This window comes from Castor canadensis, chromosome 6, assembly GCF_047511655.1.
Source record: "Castor canadensis chromosome 6, mCasCan1.hap1v2, whole genome shotgun sequence".
NCBI lineage: Eukaryota > Metazoa > Chordata > Mammalia > Rodentia > Castoridae > Castor > Castor canadensis.
In genome coordinates this window covers 137752823-137778784 of record NC_133391.1, presented here as the reverse complement: position 1 = coordinate 137778784, position 25962 = coordinate 137752823, and the positions used below count along the sequence as shown (strand labels likewise).

The window sequence follows — 25962 nt, the reverse complement described above, 5'->3', positions numbered from 1 at the left end:
CATAATTTTCTGTTTCACTGGATTATAATTTTTTTCCTGGAAGAGTATACCTTTTCTAAGCCCTTTCTAGTTTTCACAACTAGAAAGAAATGATAGTAATAAAAGATTGTTAGAATGTGAGCTTTATGAAGGGAGGAACTTTGTCTCATTCTCTACTGTATGTTGTCTTATCTACCTAAGAAAATGTCTGGCCAAAGAGGTACCTAACAAAAAATATAAATGAAAGAACAAATAGTATAAACTCAAGTTACAGCTGAAGAAACCAGCTGGCAGAGTGGCTCCAGTGGTAGATCACCTGACTAGCAAGCATGAGGGTCTGAGTTCAAACCCCAGTCAGTGCTGGAAAAAAAAAAAAGAATTCTTGAATGAATGTCTCTACTTTGGATTCTACTGATATTGTCCCCTAAATTCTTGTTTAGGTGAGTCAGGATAGGCTATTGTTTTGTGGGATACAAAGTTAAGACATGCTTCTTGAGGAAAAGAAAAGTAGCTGGAGGGTGGAACACTAGCTTTCTAATGCTTAGACACATAAGTGAAATATGACAGTGACATAGTTACTTCTAACTGGAAGGGAGTTGGAAAATGTGTGAATACTTGGTTATTAGCAAGTGTTCCTGCCTCATTGTCTTAAATGAAAATTAAATGGATAGTAACTTAGATTTTCCAATTGGAACTCAGACTCTGAACACAGATTTTATCAGCAATACTTTACAGACCTTTTATGTCTTTTCTTCTCTCTAAAAATCTCAGTTACTTTGGTTCCAATGCCTTTATTTTTTTTCTGGAAATTATTGTTACTTATTAGTATAATTGAACCTTGCCATCCATGGGTATATGGTTCCACACAAACCCCCAGTGAGGAAAACCATGAATACTCAGGATGCATAGAGTTTAGTATTGCACAATGGATGCTTGATTCATTTTTCTCATAACACAGCCCAAACTCCTGCTAAAGACATGCATCTTTTCAACAAATCTAAAATTTTCATTTCATCACTTAAATTAAGAACATTGATTTTGACCTTGCCTTTTAGGCACCATTTGCCTTTGGTGAGACAAATTTTCACAAAATTAAGGGCAGGGGAACACTCAGCAGGTCACACAATGATTTAAACATAACTGACAATAATGCAAGACTAACAGATCTTTTCTGCATAAACTGAGCTGTGTGTGGCATGTCTGCACAGAAATTAAAATTTTTTTTTGTTTTTGAAACTTCTTTTGAATTGCAAAAACTTATTTTTGAATATGCTGAATTAAAACCATGAATAAGGGAGTCTTACTATACAGATGCAGCACTAAAATCTCAACCATTTGGACTTCATTAATCTACAATATGCTGTATTTATGACCCATGAATTGTCCAAGTAATTACTTATTTTTAAGACATAATTTGATACAGGAATTATAAAGATAAACACTATCTAAAAACACTTAAAATAAATGATTAAATGATGAATTAACACATATTCAAATACTGTTTATAATTAGCCTCTGAAAAATTGGTATACATTTATTTAGCAAGGTCTGAAAGATTAGCATAAAATCTTTGGGGTATTCATGTAAGATCCTCTAGAATAGCATTTATCAAGATTAAATAATGTGTAGGTTTCCTTCAAATCACAACAAAAACAACAAATTGCAATGTGTGAGCTTTGAATTTGGTTAAAATATTTTTATTGTTACTCAAGTAAACAGAAATATAAAATTAAATACATTTTTTCTCCTTCTAGTCTTAACTTGATTTTACAAATTGAAGAGTAACAAAATAATAAATCAACAGACATAGCTTAACGTCAGTTTATTTTCATGGATAATATTTTGCTAAAACCAAGTAAGTGCATACAATGTAAATAAAGCAGTAATATGTCACTAGTTTTTGCAGTGGGTATACTTTTACATAATATTCAACAAGTGTGTGCTATGTAATGAATGATTCTATTATTCAACTTTTCTCCACTTGATGATGTTGAAATTTTTCTACAGCATTTAATATGATGCTATTTAGCTTTCATTTAGTATACATGTGTTGTTTGCTTATTATGCCCATATCCAGGATTATTTGATGCAACATCTTAAAACATGCTCCAACTACAAAATCAAATCCATGCTCCATATATGGAGAATTCACATGACCCTAGATTCATAATGTGCTTATATTGAAGCCTTTAAAGCTATCACCAAGAAGTTATCCTACACTTACAAGATTACTGGTAGAAAACATGGACTGCTTAACCCCTTCTTTATCTATTGTTAATGACATTCCTTTTGTTATGCAAAATATTTTAGCTAACTTTATGTAATTTAAAATGGCTCATAATTTTGTTTTCTTATAGTCTCAAAAATTAATATTCCATATTTGTAATTCAAACCAAAAAACAGGGAGAGGATCCAAAATGGCAACTAGGGTACAGAAGCAGAAAGCCTAAGCTTTGTGACTCCAAAAACCTTCCTGAGACATTAGAGCCACACTTGGGTAATTCTGACTGCTTATAGCCAAAATAATAACTGCTATCACATTAGGTGCTGGAAAAAATTCAAAGACTGACCTTCAAATCAGCCTTTAATTGCACCTAAAAGCTGCAACCCACAACACAGCCAGCAAGGTGGGTCCATCCACCATGGGGAAACCCTCTACCCCCAGGGCAATTTTTTTTTTTTGCTTTCCTTCTCTTCTCTTTCCTCTATCAAGTGGAAATAAAGCATCAACCAGAATCAAACTTTCAACATCCTGAATCACTAGCCTGTGAAAAGCCTCCCCACGCCACACTGCACTAAGAAAATTTGGTCCCATTTCTCATCTCCACTGCCACCACTGCCTGCTCCAAACCTGCCTATGCATCCACTGACAGAACAAACACAATACCCCTCTCTCCTACACACCACCTGCTGACCAACCTATTGTAACAACTTGACACAACCCTGAAACCCTGCAATCCTTGACACAAGCACCCTACACTACAATAGAAATGCACCCAAACTCACACAAGGGCCACAAAACCCAACAGTCCTCATACAGCTTCCCCCACTCATTCACCCCACTTCCTACCTCCCCTTTTAGTGCCATGCTAATCAGTTCCCCAAATTTCTATATCTAGCCTAATGAACATTAAACCTCCAATTCCTACTGTTTATAGATATTACAACCAAGGGGTCTTCTTTATAATATATAAACAACTGGTCGGGTATTGAGCATGTGAAATAGTTATTGCTAAATTATACCTCCAAACCAGTGTCAGAAATAACACACCAACCTAGCTAACAACCAAGACAGCCACAACACAAAAAAATTAAATCAAGGGAAAGAAAACAGGTGACTAAAATCACCAACTAGCCTATCAAGAACATAGTTGTATAGTACTAAGTAGAGTGATGGGAGGAAGAAGAAGGATGGAAACCACTTTCCTCAAAAACATAATTTAATACAGGATTCAGAGGGAAATGAAGAAATCAGATACCAGTTCCTGACCTCAACAAAACAATGATAAATGACACTATGAAATCCAGCGATGCCCACAAAAACACTCTCAAAGAAGAACTCTTGCAAGAAATCACTGAGATTTTCATGGAGAAGATACTAGACGTGGTAAACCAAAATGTACAAGATGCACTCAAGAAATTTCCAAAAATAAAGAGCATGAGAAGACACAGAAACAAATAAATGAACTCAGAGGTGCCCTAAATAACCACCAAAGTGAAACAGAGAACACTATAAATAGAGAGATAAATGAATTAAAGATGAAAATAAAAAATATTAAAGAGGAAGTGACCCAAGACATAGAAAACCTCAGAAAGAAGAAACAAACAGAAACACAAAACACAGTAGAAGGCCAATCCATCAGACTGGAACAAGTGGAAGACAGAATCTCACAACTGGAAGATAAAATAGAAATTAAAGAAAAAACTAAAGAAATGTTAATTAACTCAAAAGGTCTGAAAGAAATATGCAAGAACTTACTGACTCCATCAAAAGACCAAACCTGAGAATCATGGGTATTGAATAAGGAGAAGAGGTCCAAGCAAAAGGGATTTGTAATATAGTCAATAAAATAATAACAGAAAACTTCCCAAATCTTGACAGTTTTGTCTATTCAGGTACAGGAAGCCTCCAGGACACCAAACAGACTTGACCAAAATAAAAACTCCTCATGGCATATTATCATTAAAACAACAAGCAGAATTCCAAGATGGCGGCTAGAGGTAGGAAGCAGAAAGCCAGCCTCCTATAGTGAAATCTTGGAGAGACGCTGGAGACACACTTAGCAGGCATAATCACTGAGAAAAGGCATAACTTTGACTCCTCCACACCTCCAGCCAGCACAGAGAATCTCCACCTCACGTTAAACGGAGAAACGAGGAGGCCCCCGGGGCCGCCAGTGGCCGGCGCCCATACGGCTTGGGAAGACGCGGACCAGGTGAGCTTCGCGGTACCGCGGTTCCCCCACAGACAAGCCTGGGCCAGAGCAGCATAGCCCCCTGGACAGACTGACCTCCACCCGGGAAAAAAAGAGAAACTGAGTACTAAGCAATAAGAACAGTTAAGACACGCTGGAAAGAGGGTGGGGCGCCCTGAGCGATGAAGATTGGGGGAAGGGAAGCCTTCCTGGGACTGTAAATAAACAAGCCGGGCGGGCCGGAGAGGCTCTGGCGGGAGCGGGGCGCGCCCAGCAACCAGGAGCAGGACGCTTGTGAGAGGAGGGAAGACCCACTTCCCATGTGAACTGTAAACAAACACGCCGGCCTGACAACGCGGGGCAGTGGCACCTTTCCCAGTGCTTGGAAAGGGGAAAGCCTGTGGCAGAGGCCGCCGCACAGGAAAACTCTGAGCAAACAAAGCCTGTGGGACCAGGTGAGTGCTAGCTCACCCCAGAGATCTGCATAAATAACGCCGAACCTACAGGCTGAGAGCAGCAGGCAGGCAAGCCACAGTTGCAGATACCACTCTCAGAACTGCCTCCAGACGCTTTTTTTTTCTTTTTCTCCCTACCTTTGATGAGAGAACAACCGAATTACACCTGCAAGCCGAAAAACTTACTGAAACTGTATTGCATTTGAACTGGGGACACTTGATGGGGCTTTTCTTTTTTTTTTTTTTCTTCTGTGTGTGTGTGAGTGTAGTTTTGTTCTACTTTATGCATCCCCTTTAATGAGACAACTACAGAACAACATCTGAGGCACCAACTCCGGGACTGGAGATTGAGACGGACATTCAAATTATTAAGACTGAAATTGCATTGCATATAAACTTGGAAGTTTTTTGGTTTTTTGTTTTTTGGTTTTTTTTAATTTTCTATTTTCCATTTTATTTTAATTCATTTTTATAAATAGATATTACTTTCATATACTTATTTTTTATTTTTTTATCTTTGATTTTCAATCCTCTCTCTGTCACTCTATTGTCTGTTCAGCTTACTGTCGATTAGTACACTAACACTCCCTGTTTATACCTTTGAAACTCTCTTGTCTGATACCTTGTTCTGCTTTCTCCCTCTTGTCTGTATATTTGTTTTCCCCTTTTCTTTAACTTCTTGCTTTCCATCTCAGCTCACTCTTCCATTCTCAATATTACCATTGTTATTATTACAAGCTAGAAAATACTTAATTACACACAGTACAGGGACAGTAACAACACCAAGGACAATGACAGGAAGACAGAAAAAACAAGGAAACCAGTTTCCCCACAGCAAAAAATTAGTACAGGAACCAGAGGGGAATGAAGAGAACAGAAACTCAGAGCCAGACTCCAACAAAATGAAGATAAACTATGCCAAAGGACCCAATGAAGCCTACAAGAATAATTTAAAAGAAGACATACTACAAGTACTCAATGAGAATTTTATAGAGATGATACTGGATAGGGTCAACCAAAATGTACAGGAGACACTCAAGAAATTCCAAGACAATAAAAATAGAGAATTTGAAAAAGCAAAAGAAGAAATAAAGGAAACCATAGAAGCACTGTATAAACACCAAAGTGAAAGAGAGAACACAATGAATAAATGGATAAATGAACTCAGGACAAAAATAGACAACAATAAAGAAGAAAACAGCCAGGATATGGAAAACCTCAGAAAAAAGAACGAAACAGAACTGCAAAACAAAACGGAAGGCCAATCCAGCAGAATAGAACAAACAGAAGACAGAATCTCAGAACTTGAAGATGAAATGGTAATTAAAGGAAAAACTGAAGAACTATTAATTAAACAACTCAAGACCTGTGAAAAGAAAATGCAAGAACTCACTGACTCCATCAAAAGACCAAACTTGAGAATCATGGGCATCGAAGAAGGAGAAGAGGTGCAAGCGAAGGGAATGCGTAATATATTCAACAAAATAATAACGGAAAATTTCCCAAATCTAGAGAAAGATATTCCCATACAAATGCAAGAGGCCTCCAGGACACCAAACAGACCAGATCAAAATAGAACTACTCCACGACATATCATCATTAAAACAACAAGTTCAGAAACTAAGGAAAGAATATTGAAGGCTGCAAGAGAGAAAAAACAAGTAACATACAAAGGTAAACCCATCAAAATCACAGCAGACTTCTCAACAGAAACATTAAAAGCAAGAAGAGCGTGGGGTGAGATCTTCTGGGCACTGAATGAAAATAACTTCAACCCCAGGATACTCTACCCAGCAAAGCTATCATTCAAAATAGATGGAGCAGTAAAAGTCTTCCATGATAAGCAGAAACTAAAACAATATGTGACCACAAAGCCACCATTACAAAAGATTCTGCAAGGGATCCTGCACACAGAAAGTGACACCCAACTTAACCATGAAAAGGCAGGCAGCACTAAACTACAGGATAAGAAAAAGCAAGACAGTAGAGAGTAACATCAAGTTAGGTACACACAATCAAACCTTCAAACAACAAAGATAACTAAATGGCAGGAATCACCACATACCTATCAGTACTAACACTTAATGTTAATGGACTTAATTCACCCATCAAAAGACACCGTTTGACAAAATGGATTAAAAAAGAAGATCCAACAATTTGTTGCTTACAGGAGACTCATCTCACCGACAGAAATAAGCATATGCTTAGGATGAAAGGCTGGAAGAAGATTTACCAAGCCAATGGCCCCCGAAAACAAGCAGGAGTAGCAATACTTATCTCTGACAAAGTAGACTTCAAACCTACATTGATCAAACGAGATAAAGAAGGACATTCCATACTAATAAAAGGGGAAATAGACCAAAAGGAAATAGTAATCATCAATCTGTACGCACCCAATGTCAACGCACCCAATTTCATCAAACATACCCTGAAAGACGTAAAAGCATATATAAACACCAACACAGTGGTTGTGGGAGACTTTAACACTCCATTATCATCAATAGATAGGTCATCCAAACAAAAACTCAATAAAGAAATCCAAGAACTAAAATATGCAATAGATCAAGTGGACCTAGTAGATGTCTACAGAACATTTCATCCAACCTCTACACAATATACATTCTTTTCAGCAGCCCATGGAACCTTCTCCAAAATAGATCATATCCTAGGGCACAAAGCAAGCCTCAGCAAATATAAGAAAATAGAAATAATACCATGCATACTATCTGACCACAATGCAGTAAAAGTAGAACTCAACAACAAAAGTAAAGACAAAAAACATGCAAACAGCTGGAAACTAAATAACTCATTACTTAATGAAGAATGGATCATCGATGCAATAAAAGAGGAAATTAAAAAGTTCCTAGAAGTCAATGAAAATGAAAACACAACCTACCGGAACCTATGGGACACAGCTAAGGCAGTCTTGAGAGGAAAGTTTATAGCCATGAGTGCATATATTAAAAAGATTGAAAGATCCCAAATCAATGACCTAATGATACATCTCAAACTCCTAGAAAAACAAGAACAAGCAAATCCCAAAACAAATAGAAGGAGAGAAATAATAAAAATAAGAGCTGAAATCAACGAAATAGAAACCAAAAAAACCATACAAAGAATTAATGAAACAAAAAGTTGGTTCTTTGAAAAAATAAACAAGATCGATAGACCCCTGGCAAACCTGACTAAAATGAGGAGAGAAAAAACCCAAATTAGTAGAATCAGGAATGCAAAAGGGGAGATAACAACAAACACCATGGAAGTCCAGGAAATCATCAGAGACTACTTTAAGAACCTATATTCAAATAAATTTGAAAATCTAAAAGAAATGGACAGATTTCTAGATACATATGATCATCCAAAACTGAACCAAGAGGAAATTAATCACCTGAATAGACCTATAACACAAAATGAAATTGAAGCAGCAATCAAGAGTCTCCCCCAAAAGAAAAGTCCAGGACCTGATGGATTCTCTGCTGAATTCTATCAGACCTTTAAAGAAGAACTGATACCAACCCTCCTTAAACTATTCCATGAAATAGAAAGGGAAGGAAAACTGCCAAACACATTTTATGAAGCCAGTATTACACTTATCCCCAAACCAGGCAAAGACACCTCCAAAAAGGAGAACTATAGGCCAATCTCCTTAATGAACATTGATGCAAAAATCCTCAACAAAATAATGGCAAATCGAATTCAGCAACACATCAAAAAGATTATTCACCACGACCAGGTAGGCTTCATCCCAGGGATGCAGGGGTGGTTCAACATACGAAAATCAATAAACGTAATAAACCACATTAACAGAAAGAAAGACAAAAACCACTTGATCATCTCAATAGATGCAGAAAAAGCCTTTGATAAGATCCAACATCATTTCATGATAAAAGCTCTAAGAAAACTAGGAATAGAAGGAAAGTTCCTCAACATTATAAAAGCTATATATGACAAACCTACAGCCAGCATTATACTTAACGGAGAAAAATTAAAACCATTCCCTCTAAAATCAGGAACCAGACAAGGATGCCCACTATCTCCACTCCTATTCAACATAGTACTGGAATTCCTAGCCAGAGCAATTAGGCAAGAAGAAGGAATAAAAGGAATACAAATAGGTAAAGAAACTGTCAAAATATCCCTATTTGCAGACGACATGATCCTATACCTTAAAGACCCAAAAAACTCTACTCAGAAGCTTCTAGATATCATCAATAGCTATAGCAAGGTAGCAGGATATAAAATTAACATAGAAAAATCATTAGCATTTCTATACACTAACAATGAGCAAACGGAAAAAGAATGTATGAAAACAATTCCATTTACAATAGCCTCAAAAAAAATCAAATACCTAGGTGTAAACCTAACAAAAGAGGTGAAAGACCTCTACAAGGAAAACTATACACTTCTGAAGAAAGAGATTGAGGAAGACTATAGAAAGTGGAGAGATCTCCCATGCTCATGGATTGGTAGAATCAACATAGTAAAAATGTCGATACTCCCCAAAGTAATCTACATGTTTAATGCAATTCCCATCAAAATTCCAATGACATTCATTAAAGAGATTGAAAAATCTGTGAAATTTATATGGAAACACAAGAGGCCACGAATAGCCAAGGCAATACTCAGTCAAAAGAACAATGCAGGAGGTATCACAATACCTGACTTCAAACTATATTACAAAGCAATAACAATAAAAACAGCATGGTACTGGCACAAAAACAGACATGAAGACCAGTGGAACAGAATAGAGGATCCAGATATGAAGCCACACAACTATGAGCAACTTATCTTTGATAAAGGAGCTAAAAATATACGATGGAGAAATAGCAGCCTCTTCAACAAAAACTGCTGGGAAAACTGGTTAGCAGTCTGCAAAAAACTGAAACTAGATCCATGTATATCACCCTATACCAAGATTAACTCAAAATGGATCAAGGATCTTAATATCAGACCCCAAGCTGTTAAGTTGATACAAGAAAGAGTAGGAAATACTCTGGAGTTAGTAGGTAGAGGTAAGAACTTTCTCAATGAAACCCCAGCAGCACAGCAACTAAGAGATAGCATAGATAAATGGGACCTCATAAAACTAAAAAGCTTCTGTTCATCAAAAGAAATGGTCTCTAAACTGAAGAGAACACCCACAGAGTGGGAGAAAATATTTGCCAATTATACATCAGACAAAGGACTGATAACCAGAATATACAGGGAACTTAAAAAACTAAATTCTCCCAAAACTAATGAACCAATAAAGAAATGGGCATGTGAACTAAACAGAACTTTCTCAAAAGAAGAAATTCAAATGGCCAGAAAACACATGAAAAAATGCTCACCATCTCTAGCAATAAAGGAAATGCAAATTAAAACCACACTAAGATTCCACCTCACCCCTGTTAGAATAGCCATCATCAGCAACACCACCAACAACAGATGTTGGCGAGGATGCGGGGAAAAAGGAACCCTCTTACACTGTTGGTGGGAATGTAGACTAGTACAACCACTCTGGAAAAAAATTTGGAGGCTACTTAAAAAGCTAGACATCGATCTACCATTTGATCCAGCAATACCACTCTTGGGGATATACCCAAAAGACTGTTACTCCAGAGGCACCTGCACATCCATGTTTATTGCGGCACTATTCACAATAGCCAAGTTATGGAAACAGCCAAGATGCCCCACCACTGACGAATGGATTAAGAAAATGTGGTATCTATACACAATGGAATTTTATGCAGCCATGAAGAAGAACGAAATGTTATCATTCGCTGGTAAATGGATGGAATTGGAGAACATCATTCTGAGTGAGGTTAGCCTGGCCCAAAAGACCAAAAATCGTATGTTCTCCCTCATATGTGGACATTAGATCAAGGGCAAACACAACAATGGGATTGGACTATGAGCACATGATAAAAGCGAGAGCACACAAGGGAGGGGTGAGGATAGGTAAGACACCTAAAAAAACTAGCTAGCATTTGTTGCCCTTAATGCAGAGAAACTAAAGCAGACACCTTAAAGCAACTGAGGCCAATAGGAAAAGGGGACCAGGAACTAGAGAAAAGGTTAGATCAAAAAGAATTAACCTAGAAGGTAACACCCACACACAGGAAATCAATGTGAGTCAATGCCCTGTATAGCTATCCTTATCTCAACCAGCAAAACCCCTTGTTCCTTCCTATTATTGCTTATACTCTCTCTACAACAAAATTAGAGATAAGGGCAAAATAGTTTCTGCTGGGTATTGAGGGGGGTAGCGGGAGGGGGTGGAGTGGGTGGTAAGGGAGGGGGTGGGGGCAGGGGGGAGAAATGAACCAAGCCTTGTATGCACATATGAATAATAAAAGAAAAATGAAAAAAAAAAAAAAAAACAAGCACAACAAGAATAGAGAAAGAATACTGAAGACTGTAAAAGAGCAAAAACAGATAACATATAAAGGTAAACCCATCAAAATCGCAGCAGATTTCTCAATGGAAACCTTAAAAGCAACAAGGGCATGAAGAGAGATATTTTAGGAATGGAATGAAAATAACTTCAAACCTAGGATACTCTACCAAGCAAAACTATTATTCAGAATGGATGTAGAAATAAAATTCTTCAACAATAAGAAGAAACTAAAACAATGTATGACCAAGCCACCACTACAAAACATTCTCCAAGGAATTCTGCACACAAAAGATGAGAGCAAACAAAACCACAGGAGGACGAGTAGTATCAAACCACAGAAGAAGACAAGGAATCAGAGAGTAGCATTGATTTAGCAGCACACAATCAAGCTTTTATACACAAAACAACTAAATGGCAGGGATTACCACATACCTATCAATATTAACATTGAATGTCAACAGACTCAACTTCCCCACCAAAAGATACCATTTGGCAAATGGGATTAAAAAGGAAGATCCAACAATCTGTTACTCACAGGAGACCCATCAAATTGACAGAAACAAACACTGGCTTAGGGTGAAAGGCTGAAAGAAGATTTACCAAGCCAATGGCCATGAAAACGGCAGGAGTAGCAATATTTATCTCAAAGTAGACTTCAAACTTACATTGATCAAACAAGATAAAGAAGGACATTTCATACTAATAAAAGGGGAAATACACCAAAAGGAAAAAACAATTATCAACCTATAGGCACCCAATGTCAGTGCACCCAGTTTCATCAAATATATTCTAATGGACTTAAAAGCACATGTATACTCCAACACAGTGGTAGTGGGAGACTTTGAGACACCTCTTATCACCAATAGATAGGTCATCCAAACAAAAAATCAATAAAGAAATTCTAGAACTAAATCACACCATAGATCAAATGGACCTAATTGATATCTACAGAATATTTCATCCAACATCTACATTCTTCTCAGCAGCCCTTGGAACTTTCTCCAAAATTGATCATATCTTAGGGCACAAAGCAAGCCTCAGCAAATATAAGAAAATAGAAATAATACCATGCATTCTATCTTATCACAATGCATTGAAACTAGAAATCAACAACAAAAACAACAGCGTAAAATACACAGACAATTGGAAGCTGAATAACACATTGCTCAGTGATCCAGTGGGTCATAAATGTGATGGAGAATAGACAGCCTCTTCCACAAATGTTGCTCAGAAAAGTGGTTATCTGCCTGCAGAAAACTGAAACTAGATCCCTGCCTGTCACTCTATACTAGTATCAACTCAAAGTAGATTAAGGACTTTAATATCCTTAATAACTTTTCTGAAGTTAGTATAGGAAAGAGAAGGCAATACTTTGGAAGAAATAGGTATAAGCAAGAACTTCCTCAGTAGAACTCCACCAGCCCAGCAACTAAGAGAAAAGATGAACAGATGGGACTACATGAAATTAGAATGCTTCTGCACAACAAAAGAAATAGTCTTTAAACTGAAGACACCACTCACAGACTGGGAGAAAATATTAGTTGGCTATACATCAGACAAAGGACTAATAACCAGAATACACAGGGAGCTTAAAAAACTAAGCTTTCCCCAAATCAATGAACCAATAAAGAAGTGGGCAACTGAACTAAACACAAGTTTTCAAAGGAAGAAATCCAAATGGCTAAAAAACACATGAAAAAATGCTCATCATCCCTGGACATAAAGGAAATGCAAATCAAAACCACACTAGATTCCACCACTCCTGTTAAAATGGCTATAGTCAAGAACACCACCAACAACAAATATTGGCGAGAATGTGGGGAAAAAGAAACCCTCATAGCACCTGGATATGAATCCACACAGCTATGCCCACCTTATTATTGACAAAGGCACCAAAATATACGAAGGAGAAAAGATAGCCTCTTCAACAAATGTTGCTGGGAAGAGTGGTTATCTGTGCAAAAACAGAAAGTAGACCCATGTTTATCACCCTGTACTTGGATCAACTCAAAATGGATCAAGGACCTTAGTATCAGACCCAAAGCTCTGAAGTTAGTATAGGAAAGAGCAGGGAATACTCTGGGAGTAATAGGTATTGACAAGGACTTCCTCAATAGAACCCAGCACTCAGCAACTAAGAGATAGCATAGATAAATGGGACTTCATAAAATTAAAAAGCTTCTGCACAACAAAAGAAATGGTCTCTAAACTGAAGAGACACCCACAGAGTGGAAGAAAATATTTGCTAGCTATACCTCAGACAAAGGACTGATAACCAGAATATACAGGGAACTCAAAAAACTAAACTCTCCCAAAATCAATGAACCAATAAAGAAATGGGCAACTGAATTAAACAGAACTTTCTAAAAAGAAGAAATTCAAATGGCCAAAAAACACATAAAAAAATGCCTACCATCTCTAGCAATAAAGGAAATGCAAATTAAAACCACACTAAGATTCCACCTCAGCCCTGTTAGAATAGCCATCATCAAAACACCACTACCAACAGGTGTTGGCAAGGATGTAGGGAAAAAGGAGCCCTCGTACACTGCTGGTGGGAATGCAAGCTAGTGCAACCACTCTGGAAAAAAATTTGGAGACTTCTTAAAAATCTAAACATAGATCTTGCATATGATCCAGCAATACCACTCCTGGGGATATACCCAAAGGAATGCAACACAGGTTACTCCAGAGGCCCCTGCACACCCATGTTTATTGCGGCACTATTCACAATAGCCAAGTTATGGAAACAGCCAAGATGTCCACTACCTGTGAATGGATTAAGAAAATGTGGTATTTATACACAATGGAATTTTACTCAGCCACAAAGAAGAATGAAATTTTGTCATTCACCAGTAAATGGATGGAAAGTGGAGAAAATCATCTTAAGTGAAGTTAACCAGGTTCAGAAGCCAAAACTTGCATGTTCTCCCTCATATGCAGATTATTGACCAATTGCAGTAATATTATTGGACATGGGACACACACTAAGGGAAGTAAAGGAATAGGGAAAGGAAGGAAATCTAAAACTTATGTTTTATGTGGTCTGAGTAACTGCTGTTTACAGATTATTGACAAAAAAAGGTAATTAAGGAGATTATCGACAAGATAAAAAAAGCTTGCCCTTGTCCCTGTGTAGGCATGAAAGGAATGGAATCTCAATGACCTATTCAGGGGCTAGTTCTCAACCCTAGGTGGTTCAAGATTTTAATAGGGACAACATTCCTTGTGTTAAAAGTATGCCTGATATTACCCTGCATAATCTTCCAGTACTGTGGTCTTTATCAAGATGATGCTCTTTGTCCAGAAGTGGGTCTGAGCATCAAAGTTAGGAATGTGGCAGGAAAGCAGGGAGGGAGAAGAGAGATTAATGAGTGCTACAGAAAAACAAAGGAAAACCAGAATTGGGAATGTTACATGGAGACCAGAGGAGGGTCACCTCACCCCAGAGTTTAAAACAGCCAGTGAAATGATGTGATTGTGTAGGATACAAACTGTACCCCTCCCCATTTCTGTAACCTGCTTTAAATGCTATATGAGGAAAGCCTCCTTTGTCCTTGGTGCTCAGCCTTTGGACATGAATCTTCTGAGTCACTGCCAGCTTGCTTAATAAACTTGCTTCCCCCAAAAAAATAAATAAATAAAAATAAACCAAAAAACATTGCTCATCTCCCTTTTATAGTGAATTAATACAATTTCAGTGTTTTGCACATACGAGCACAGACAAAAGATGTCATGAGATACAATTATTTTTATTAGACATTAATTATCTGTCAAATCTAAGATTTTTATTCAGACAGAGTAAAAGGTGAAGGTTTGCCTACAGTAGATTAAACACGCACACATACACATGGCGCGCACACACATATGAATACATACAGATGCATTTATAGAGAATTGATCAAGATATTAAAATTCTTGTTTAAGTACTGTGCATATTACTAGATAATTGGTTTGCTGCCCTTCATTATGATTACACAAGTAAATTTATAGATACTCGAAAACAGTTCATTTGCTCTTTCAATGATCACAATTGCTATTTTTCTGGCAGATACCTAGGGAAATTTCAAAATAATACTTATTTGCCAAATTAAATGTTGATTGGTGCCAATGATGAATCATCTTTTGAGAGCAGTGCTAGTGTTTTTATACTATCCACTTGGTCAGAAGCTAAATTATAGGTGTCTTGACTTTTTCCTCCTCTGAAAAATATCTTTATTATCATCTTTGCCATTTATTTTTCTTTGTCAAATATATGCAAAGTGACAGATTTATTATCAAGGAGACATTAAGTATTTGAAAAACCAATCAAACTCTTTGTTTTGTTCTTTAGTTATATAAACTCTCTTAGGAATATTTCCCAAGTAAAGTTCTGAAGATGAGTGGTTAGGTTAAAAGAAATTAATATGTAAGATATTTTTCTAGCCACTTGCTGTGATTTGAACGTGTTTCACAAAATTTATGTTTGGGAACTTGGTCTCCATCACAACAATATTCGGAGATAAAACCTAACGGATGGTATTTAGGTTCTGGAGGATCTATCCTACTGAAAGGAGAAAACCCTTATGAAGACAGCTTTGAAGAGTGGGTTCCCACGCTTTCACTTTCCACCCTCTGACAGCGTTCCTCCTCTCCAGAAGATGCAGACTCAAGGTATCACCTTGAAACCAGATTGAACCTAGTAGTGTCTTGACCGTAGACTTCCCAGCTACCCAAACTGTGAGAGATAAATTTCCATTTTTCTTTTTTTATAAATAGCCCAGTCCATTTATATAACAGCACAAAACAGGTTAAGACAGCACTGAAGACAAAGGGCAGAAGTAAACAAAGTCTGTAAATTTACACTCTGTTGTGAAGGACACAGAAAATATATAAATAACAGGTAAAAGTATGCATGAGTGTGTGTGTGCCTAAATGCTTTTATGATTAAGATATAAATCAGTTGAGTGATACATGTATTTGATCAGGCGTTCAGGGGAGGTCTCTGTGAGGAAGTGATATTTGAGCAGATTTGAATTGAAATGAAGAACAGAACCTGGTAAACATCAGATCTCAATAAAAAACACATGCTATTAAAGTTTAAAACAAATATATTTAGATATGAAGCAAAATTGACATTTTTAAGTTTTTTATATTTATGTATTTTTCAATGAAGATTAAGAAGTACATTTCCCATAAACATTTACTTGTTTTCACCAGCAAAAGTACTATCTGAAACATCAGTGAACTTCATACATATTTCGTGTACAGTACTACTGAAGTATCTGCCTTTATAAGTTCGACAATCTCTATAATTGTGTTTTGGACATTTTGAGTGTTAAAAAAAGTTGAAAGAAAGAAGGAATTATTCGAAGCTATAGGCAGTTTTGAAGGAAAGTAGTATCATGGTTATGTGTTTGCATCTTTGAAATAAAATGTTTCAGTACACACAGAGTAAAATACATGAAAATAGAAGCTGAAATATATACATTCCCAGAAGCATGAAAATGAAATTTAGTTGTAAAAAGGAGCCATATCATCTGATTTCACATCCATGGAAACAAGGCCAAGAGTTGTCTAAATGTTTATGGAGGAGAAAGAAGACCATTCTAGCATAAATACTTAAACTTGTTCCTGAAAAATGTTGAAAAGGAAGAACGTAAAATGACACGAACTACTTACAACCATTTCATTGAGAGACACCCAGCAGTCCGGTGGGAAATCCTGCAGTAGTGGAACCAAGAACTGAAGACAACCATCCCAGTGACACAGAAGCAGCATCATGCCGATGAGATTAAAAATCCTCACCACAGCACTGGCAAGATCATATGTCATGTGGAATATCTGTCAACCAAAATATAAAATCAATGTTTTAAAACCACTTTAAAAGTCAAGCATACTACCGATATCAGTAGGATTGATGCTGTGTAGTATAAATACTGATTGAATAAAAATATGAGAAGAAACTTCAATAAGGTTGGCACTCTGCTTTATGAGTTTGTAAATTACTGTGGGTTTTTTGTATGAGATATAGAAATAGCATGAATTGTATATGCTTTAAAGAATATTAGTTTTGTCAGCAGTTTTCATTTACTGTCTTTGTGGACATTTTAGTAAGGCTACTTTAAAAGAAGGTAGCAAAATTGACTAAGAATAAGTAGCTGCTTCTCTGCCTCTCATCTTTTGTTAATAGATTTGTTGAAGGATAAAAACAATTAAAATCAAGGACTGAAAAGTATAAGCAAAAGAAGTTTAGCTGTAAATTTTAAAGTTAGATTAATGTAAAAAAAGCTGGAGTTACCATTATAGCTATGTGTCTGAAGGTACTACTTTAACTGTGTATATGGAACATGAATTTGACATAAAAGTTACCTGGAGTTGTTTAAAGAACAATTGTGTAATATCTTTTAAAACATACTTTTCTTCATTTTTTTAATTTTTGTGGTAAGTGATATAATTTCAGAATGCACAAAAAGTGTGACAAATCAATATGCATCAAAAAGTTTAAAAATGGAAACGTCAGATTTTACACTTATACTTTTTCTAGTTGTTATAAAAATTAGAATCAAAGCCTACTTTTTCTCTTGAGCAGTTTAGAGAATTCTCCCACTGCTAATATTTCACTTAGTCTAGAATAATAAAACCCACTTGGTAGCAGACCTACCTTCTAGAGTGAAGTTGTTTTTTTTTTCCCTACCTATCCCCATACCTCCTGTATGTGCTCAGTTAATAAGTACAATGAACACACAAGAATACACATACATAAATACCTTGAGGTACTAAAAGTCACATGCTGTACAATTCAATAAAAATGCTATATTTCTGAATTAATAATGTCAATCTGTCTTGAGAAATTATCTGGGAAATACAAAGAACCTATAAAATTTATATTTTGATTTGGAAACTCCATCTTTGTAAGAAATTTTCTATACTGTAAGAAATATGGGTGCCGAAGCACATAAAAACAAAATGACAAGACATCTGTGATTTCATTTTTTAAAAAATCATCAAATTTTTTAATTAAATGTTTTAAAATTTGATGTATTTCTGTGAGTATTAATTCTTTCTTTAAATAATCTTCCTTTTGACATAAATATAGTGAGTAAAAATCATCTTTGTAGGAATGTGCAGAACTCACATTCAGAATGTTCTGAGTTCCTTTAAAAGTAAGATGGAGGATCCAAGAGTTTAAATGGAACATACCACCTATTTGATATTCAGATAATAACAATGTATTTTATACAGATAACAATGTATTTTGCAGCATGAGGAATTTTAATTTTCTCTCTGCTAGATTTTAATTTGGCTTTGTGTATAGTAAAACCACAGAAACATCCTTTTTGTATTATTCTCTCTGGTACTTCTTAGTCATTGAATTAATAGATGGAGGATTTAGCAAGATTTTTATCAACATTTTCTAATTAAAAGTAATTACAGTAAAATGTTTTCTACTAAATAAACGGGGGAAAAGAAAATCATCATGGGTCTAGAATTTGTGAATTTATATTTAACTATTTCTTACAATGATTAAAGATGTTTTCTAAGGGTTGCTTTGTTGCAAAATAGAATAAAAATTGCAAAACAGAAACAGAAAAAGAAAACTCATAACTTTTCAGCCCAGTTGTTTAAAGTAAACAATATCTCTCTGACACTCTCTGCCAGAGCTTATAAATGATAAACATACAGGCAGCAACCAACATGCAATTACCAGGCTTCAGAATGGAGGCTAGGATGTTATAGAGAATGAGTGCCCATTGTTAGTAAAGCTTGTTTTTTCTTTGTTTTTATTTTTTGCAGTCTACTTTTTTTAAGGAATTATATTCATTTAGTAAGATCTTAATTACTCAGGATTATGTACTAAATTTCATGTGCTAACAGTTATCCATCATCTCCTTTAGGATCACCCTATTGTCTCTGAAATGTTCTCCAGAGAAACATAACCATATAGGAAATATTTTCATAGAGGAATGTAATGAGGATAGAATGCCTTCCATAGTATTTTATAAATACATTTTGTTTGATTTGCTCCCATGTAATTTCATGAACTATTGTAACAGGATAATCCTTACGTCGGAGACGATCTTCTGTACCACTTCCATTCCTAACAGCCACCACAATGTTAGTATTTGGCATCAGTGCTATTTTTACACACTAAATAGCATGTATAAAATAGTAATACCTAACATAATTAAGTTTATAAACAATCTCCCTCATGGCCTTTAACATTATGGATTCAAAAGTGATCTCATTTTTCAGAGATATCCTAAAATCTACCTTTGGAGGAGGTATAAGCATGGTGATTATTTTGACATTGGATAATTTCAAATAGTCAAAACCATGTATCTCTATTTTGATTTATCTTAAAGAGATTGTTATAATATACAATGTGGTATTATTTTTCATGCATTACATAAATACATGTAGCACCTAGACACAATCTCATGTGTCTTGAACTCTTATAATTAATACACCCTGGCAGGCATAATAATTACATGTGACTGCAATTTTGAGATTAATGGCTTTGTTAAAACCTTGCTCATGGAAGATTTGGAATACAAAGACTTCCTTTTAGAGTACACATATCTGTAGGTAGTCACATTAACCAAAGAATGAAACATCTGATCTAATTTATCCATAGCTACAACTTCTTTTTTTAAAATTTCTTATTCATTTATTCACATGTGCATACATTGTTTGGGCCATTTCTCCCCATCTTGCCACAACTTCTTAATGTTTAATGGCAGCTCTTAAAATAAATCTGTAATTTTACTCATCTTACTGATCAAGTAGTTAATGCCATTGGCTAATATTTTTAGCTTATCTTCCTTTACCACCTTCCATAGTGATAAATTCCCATACAAATTAATTACTCTAATGTTACCACAGACAAACTTCATTCAAACATGGCACCAATAGTGACACTGAGAAAATTATTGCTAAATGAGTGAACAGTGGACAAGAAAATTGAATTTGTTTTAATAATGACAGCATAAATAACCTCTTATGGTCTAAGAGTGCTCAGCTTTTGTTAATGCATTTTAAACTAGGGAATTAAAATGAACAACAAAAACTTCATTATTTTTTACCCTCCAAATAATCAGACTTGAAACCTGACTTCTGGGCTCAGAGTATCAGTGGCAATACACTCTCAAGTGGTGCTGATAAGGTCAATTGAAAAGAATGTTAACGTAAGTTTTTACATAGCTCTTTAATTTTATTTTCACCAAAAACTAGATTACAAAATATCTCAGTATAAAGTATTCTGCTATATATTTGTACAGTTCATGAGATACTGTTGTTCATATGACTTTAATAAGGGTAAATGTCTGGTGCTAAGTCCTCCTTGAATTTGTTTTATAATGACATACTTGTCTAATTCTGTCTAATTCAATCAAGTAACTCTAGAGAGATCAGCTAACTGATTTTCCCAAACTGAAAAATGCTATGAGTAAATTACTTTGAATTAGAATAACAAATCCTGCCCTAATTCTTATAGAATTTCTTATCACAAATATATGTATTTTGTAGCAATTTTTAGGAGCAATAAATATTACATGCTGTTCTAAAAAGGTAAAATATGAGATCTAAGTTAGATATCCATAAATTAACCTCGTTATTTCAAAATGCTTCCATAAGCTTTCTAGGTGAACTGGATTCAGGGGTTTTTCACTTTAATATACATAATATGAAATAAGTTACCTTAACCTGTCCTTAACTATTTTATATATTTTACCTAACCAAAAATATCAAAAAAATAATTCAACTTTTAATTGCATTCATCTGTTCTTAGTTTTTAACTTTATAGACTGAGTTCATTTATGGACTAGATTGTATGATCTCAGTATTAATTCAAGGCTTCTAATATGACTTCAAAATTCTTAGCAAAGTAACACCAAAGGGAATCAAATGGGCCAGATATGGCTTTCTTGACTAAGAATTTTCTTATATAACAATGTGTAAAAAAACAAGTCTGGGTTCTTTTATTTCTCTTTATAAATCTGCACCTGCACAACTCGACATCTTTTTTTAGATTGAATATATATATATATATATATATATATATATATATATATATATATTCCAGAATCAATGTACTATAGTTCTAATCTATGGTAATCTCAACATTTTACCTGCCTTGGTATACCTAATGCAACTCTTACCTTGAAAATCATTCAGGTTATCTCATAATGCTACACTATAAAGTGCAGGTTTTGCTTGGTACCTGAGAGTCCAATACTATTCCTAGTGCTCTCTTTGATCACTGACCTGTGACTACAGTCACTGTAACAGTTGTATCACTCCCCTACTCTGTTTAGAATCTCTTTCTGACTGAGATCACCATAACTTTTAAACTGCCATAACTTTTAGCAAAGTTAACCAGCTGAAGATCTCAACTGTTAGTCTCTGTCAATATTCAAAAGATAGTCATCCACTCTCCACCCTCAGACCTACTGTCCATCTTTGACCATTAAGTGATTTGTTCCCAGATTCAACTTTTACTTCCCCTTTTAAAATGCTTTCTACACTGTCAGTTAACTCCAATATACTCTCAGCCTCTTCAAACAATTCTTCCTCTGCATCTCTTCTCTTACTGAGACTTGTGAGCTCCTCTGACCTATGCCCAAATTAGGCATCTCAGGCAGCTCTCTCTCTGGTTTGATGCTTTCAGACTTCATACATGTTTTGATTGGCAGTGCCCTGATTTTACAACTCCTCCTTGGCATATACATTTGCCAAGCAAGATAAACAATTATCTCTATCATCATATATACATATATATATATGATATATAAGATAAATATGTATATATATATATAACTTACTATGTAAATGCTATTTCAATCATGTCCATTTATTTATTAAATAACTTATGTATGTCTGTATTCCTATAATGCAATGTGTTATAATTTTTTGTGCCATGTAACTGAAAAAAGAAAGAGCACACATGAATTAATGTGCTTACTTAAGGAAGTGGCTTACACACTGGGAAAATCAAATTCTGAATGAATATTCAAAATAGTCCTAACAGAATGAAAGTTCAATGGATTAGTAAAATGAAATCAATTCAATGAAGCAATTAATTAAAATGAAAAATATTCTCATTGTTCATTCCTTGACTACAGTTTTCAAATAGCTATTAATACATTCAATGTGCAATCAGTGAAATATTTATATCAGGGGAGGCATGTCTGAGGGATCTCAGAACTGTATTTTATGATGTTTGTGTGAAGACTATTCACTGCTTACCACTCACAATTTTAGCATGAAGTTATAATTTTTCTTTAAAAATGAAAAAATGTAATATTCTAGGTTTATATTGTAATAATTACATGGTAAGAATAATCACCTCTTCTTTCTGTGAGTCTTCTCTATGTTTTTTCTCACCAGTATTAAAGTCTCACCATTAAAAAGAAGTCTGTTTAGCACAGATAATATTCCTATATTCCTCTCCATCCACTCTTCAGACATACTGAAGCTCCTTACACATGGTCCACCTTTTCTGTCTTCACTTTTAAGCATTTTATAACCTGTTATCTCCCATTTGTCATTTGAAACTATCCACAGTAAAAGTTTCGTGTACTACTGTTGCTTAATCCAATGAGCATTTGCAAGATACATTTGATTAACCTGTCTACACGTTTACCAGGTTACAAATTGCTTCTCCTTTTCCTTGCTTTCCCTGTTTCTGAAATGCAAGTTTCTTCTTGTTCCATGTTTACACCATTTTTTGGGTGATTCATACTCATTGTTTTTAAGATCATTCTCTGCTCTCTCTAGATGGAAGTCCCCAAATTCCACTCTACATGCTCTACTTGAGAAAATCCTTCCGTATTTATAGCTTCAATTATTACTTACAGTAAAGTGACTCCAAAAACTTGATCTTTGCTAAGGACAACTGTCTTAATTTTGAAACCCATAATCAAGTCTATCTGAAAATATTTAAAGCTTTGTGAATGTTTCTCACATTCCACATTGTATCCTCTACAAAGCATAATAGACATGACTCCTCAAGGTAGCATCTCTGGAGAGTAATTCTAGGCTTATTTGTGCCCTTACCATCCACAGGAAACTAACTTGTATAAATCTCTCTGTAAAAATTCTTGAACTGCAAATTCCTTACTTCAGATATTGTCTCCATCTTCTATTACCTGAGTTAAAAAAATCCTGAATTTTTTTCATCTATCTAGATTTGCCCTCCTTCACTCTATAACTGGAGTTTTTCTAAAACACAGATGTTTTTCTAAAACACAGATGTTTTTCTAAAACATATGTTGATGCCATGACCCTGGTTAAAAATCTTCAAGAGCACTCTATTAAATGTGAAATAAAAGCCAAGGTCCCTAAGTCTAACAAATAAAGTCTCTTAGATCTAGCTACAGCTAGATCTATCAAGCCTCATCTACTTCCTTTCTCTTGGCCTACACATTCATTTTCTTCTGTCATCTCACTTGAAAAATTTATGATTCACTATTCTTACTAGTCTGGGTTATATAACCACTGTCTCCATTAAAATAAAAACTCTCATGGAAAGAATCATGTCTTACTATCTTAGAATCTCAAGGAATTTGACACGTTTAATTAGAATAAAATATGTTGAATGAAAGGAAAAGTGGTTGAATGAAGTCTACTACCTGTTAATATTCATTCAACTTCATTTATATAGAATAAATAGCACATACAGATTGAAATCAACTGGTATTTTTTTTTAATCTGAATGATTTTATTAAGATATTTATCTTCTTGTCAATTTTTACATAAATGAATTGAAATCCATCTTTGTCAGTATTGAAATAGTAGCTTATATAATGAGTGTATAAAATAAATTTGTGATTAATTAAAATTTGATTGTACATCTTCAGTGTATGAAAGCAGTTTTAATTATTTTTATAGGCATTGTCACATGTTCTACAATCACAAATTTGTTATTAAACAGAGGAAATTGGTTTACATATTCTGAATGCTTGCAGAATTTTTAAAATCATACATGATTGTCAGTATTTTTATGATAGTACAGATTATTTCAGCCCTGAAGACTATTTTGAATTAACCAAAAAAAAATTAGTCTCTGCTGATATTGGATCAGACAACATAACCCCCACTGTGCTTTAAGAAATTCCATATCCAATATCAATTTGAACTATCAGGCTATCCTTGTAACAGACACCCAGGCTTTGCCAAAATCCACTCTAAAAAATGAGCTTTGGACTTATTCCTATTGAGTTGGCACTATTTAAACTCAATAGAATTCAGAATTTTTGACAAGTTCTAAATGGAAGAGTCCAAAAGGTTACCATCATTATTATCTGGGCTTCCACCCAGCATTCAAACTCACAAATCACTGTCATATTTTGAGCTAAATTCAGCATTGACTGTAGCCTCCACATTATTTCTTTCAGTTGGTTCATTTATGTAGATGAAGAAGATAATATTTTATAGTGTACTTAGTAATTTATTTAAAGGGAAAATATAAATTTATTTAAAGACTAATAAGGGAGAAAAGCTTTAATTTTTCTACCTCTGTACTTACACTTCTGTAACCAGAAGAGATTTTTACTAAAAGCAATAGGTTTTATATTTAAGGGTTCGTTTTCTGGGCTTCATATTCATAATGAATATGAACTATAAAATTTTAGGACTGTTTATTTTTTATTATTCATTTATTCACATGTGCATACATTGGGTCATTTCTAAGTTTTAAATGAAAATATAAAGCATTTTAAAAATCATAGGTGAAAGTAGTTCTGAGACAATATTTTTACCCTAAGAAAAGAGACTAAAGCATTCTCAAGATTTCTACAGATATAGACAATACTACAAAGCTTTTCTAAAGATTTTAGTAATTTTATTACTCATCAACCAAATTTATTGGCTTATTATCCAATCTGTAAAAGGGAGTACAATAGACTGAATGTTGTTGTCCCTTTTTAAATCCATGTGTTGAAGTCCCAGACCTAATGGAATGGTATTAGGAGGTGGGGTCTGTGGGAAGTAATTAGGTCATGCAGGTAGAATCCACAGGATGAGATTAATTCCTATATAATAAGAGCTCAATGGCCTTGCTTCTTTTATCTCTCTACCATGTGAAGATACAGCAAAAAGGTAACTTTGTATAAACCAGGAAGCCATCAATCACCAAATACCTTCATTGATGAAAGCGATGGAAATTAGAGGCAAGCAAAACAGGAGCTGTTGGGCAGATGGATAGCACAGGTGGAGTGAGATGGGTATCCAGAATGCCACAGCAAATCTGGCACAGGTGCAGGTCAGACAACAGACAAAAGCAGAAAAACACGAAGCAAAAGATACATACATTCTAGAGTTTCCTCAGGGATACTGGCCTTTGTGAACAACTGCTGTAAACCAATATTATATTGTAATATGTGTGTGTCAATATTTAAGAAATGTAATATTTAAATTGACTTTGAAAACTTTTTACTTTTATTTACACAAAATAATTTTAGAGCACTATTCACAGTATGTCATTAAGGCTTTCTTCTTGCACAGGTAAACTATCCAGGACACAATTCATAATCACAAAGAACAAATTTGGGATCAGTTTTCCTATCCCCGATTCATAGAATTATGAGGCTTGAATGACATAGATGTACTTACCACAGTGGTGAGTGCTCACTTAAAGGTAGCTCTCATATCAATATGACCCTGGACAGAATGCTGAATGAATAACTATATATACAATTTCCTAAGTGCCACAGACATAAGGAAAGGCCATCCAACTTATTCTTTTACAGGTGTA

General features: G+C 35.0%; 1 protein-coding gene across 1 annotated transcript in view; it reads right to left on the bottom strand.

Annotated features, from left to right (window-relative positions):
- Hcn1 (hyperpolarization activated cyclic nucleotide gated potassium channel 1) overlaps positions 1 to 25962 on the bottom strand; it is a 372019-nt gene that overhangs the window by 167423 nt on the left and 178634 nt on the right. The window contains exon 3 of the mRNA XM_074077511.1: positions 16890 to 17051. Coding sequence (XP_073933612.1) covers positions 16890 to 17051 — 162 coding nt within the window. The remainder of the gene's footprint in view (positions 1 to 16889; positions 17052 to 25962) is intronic.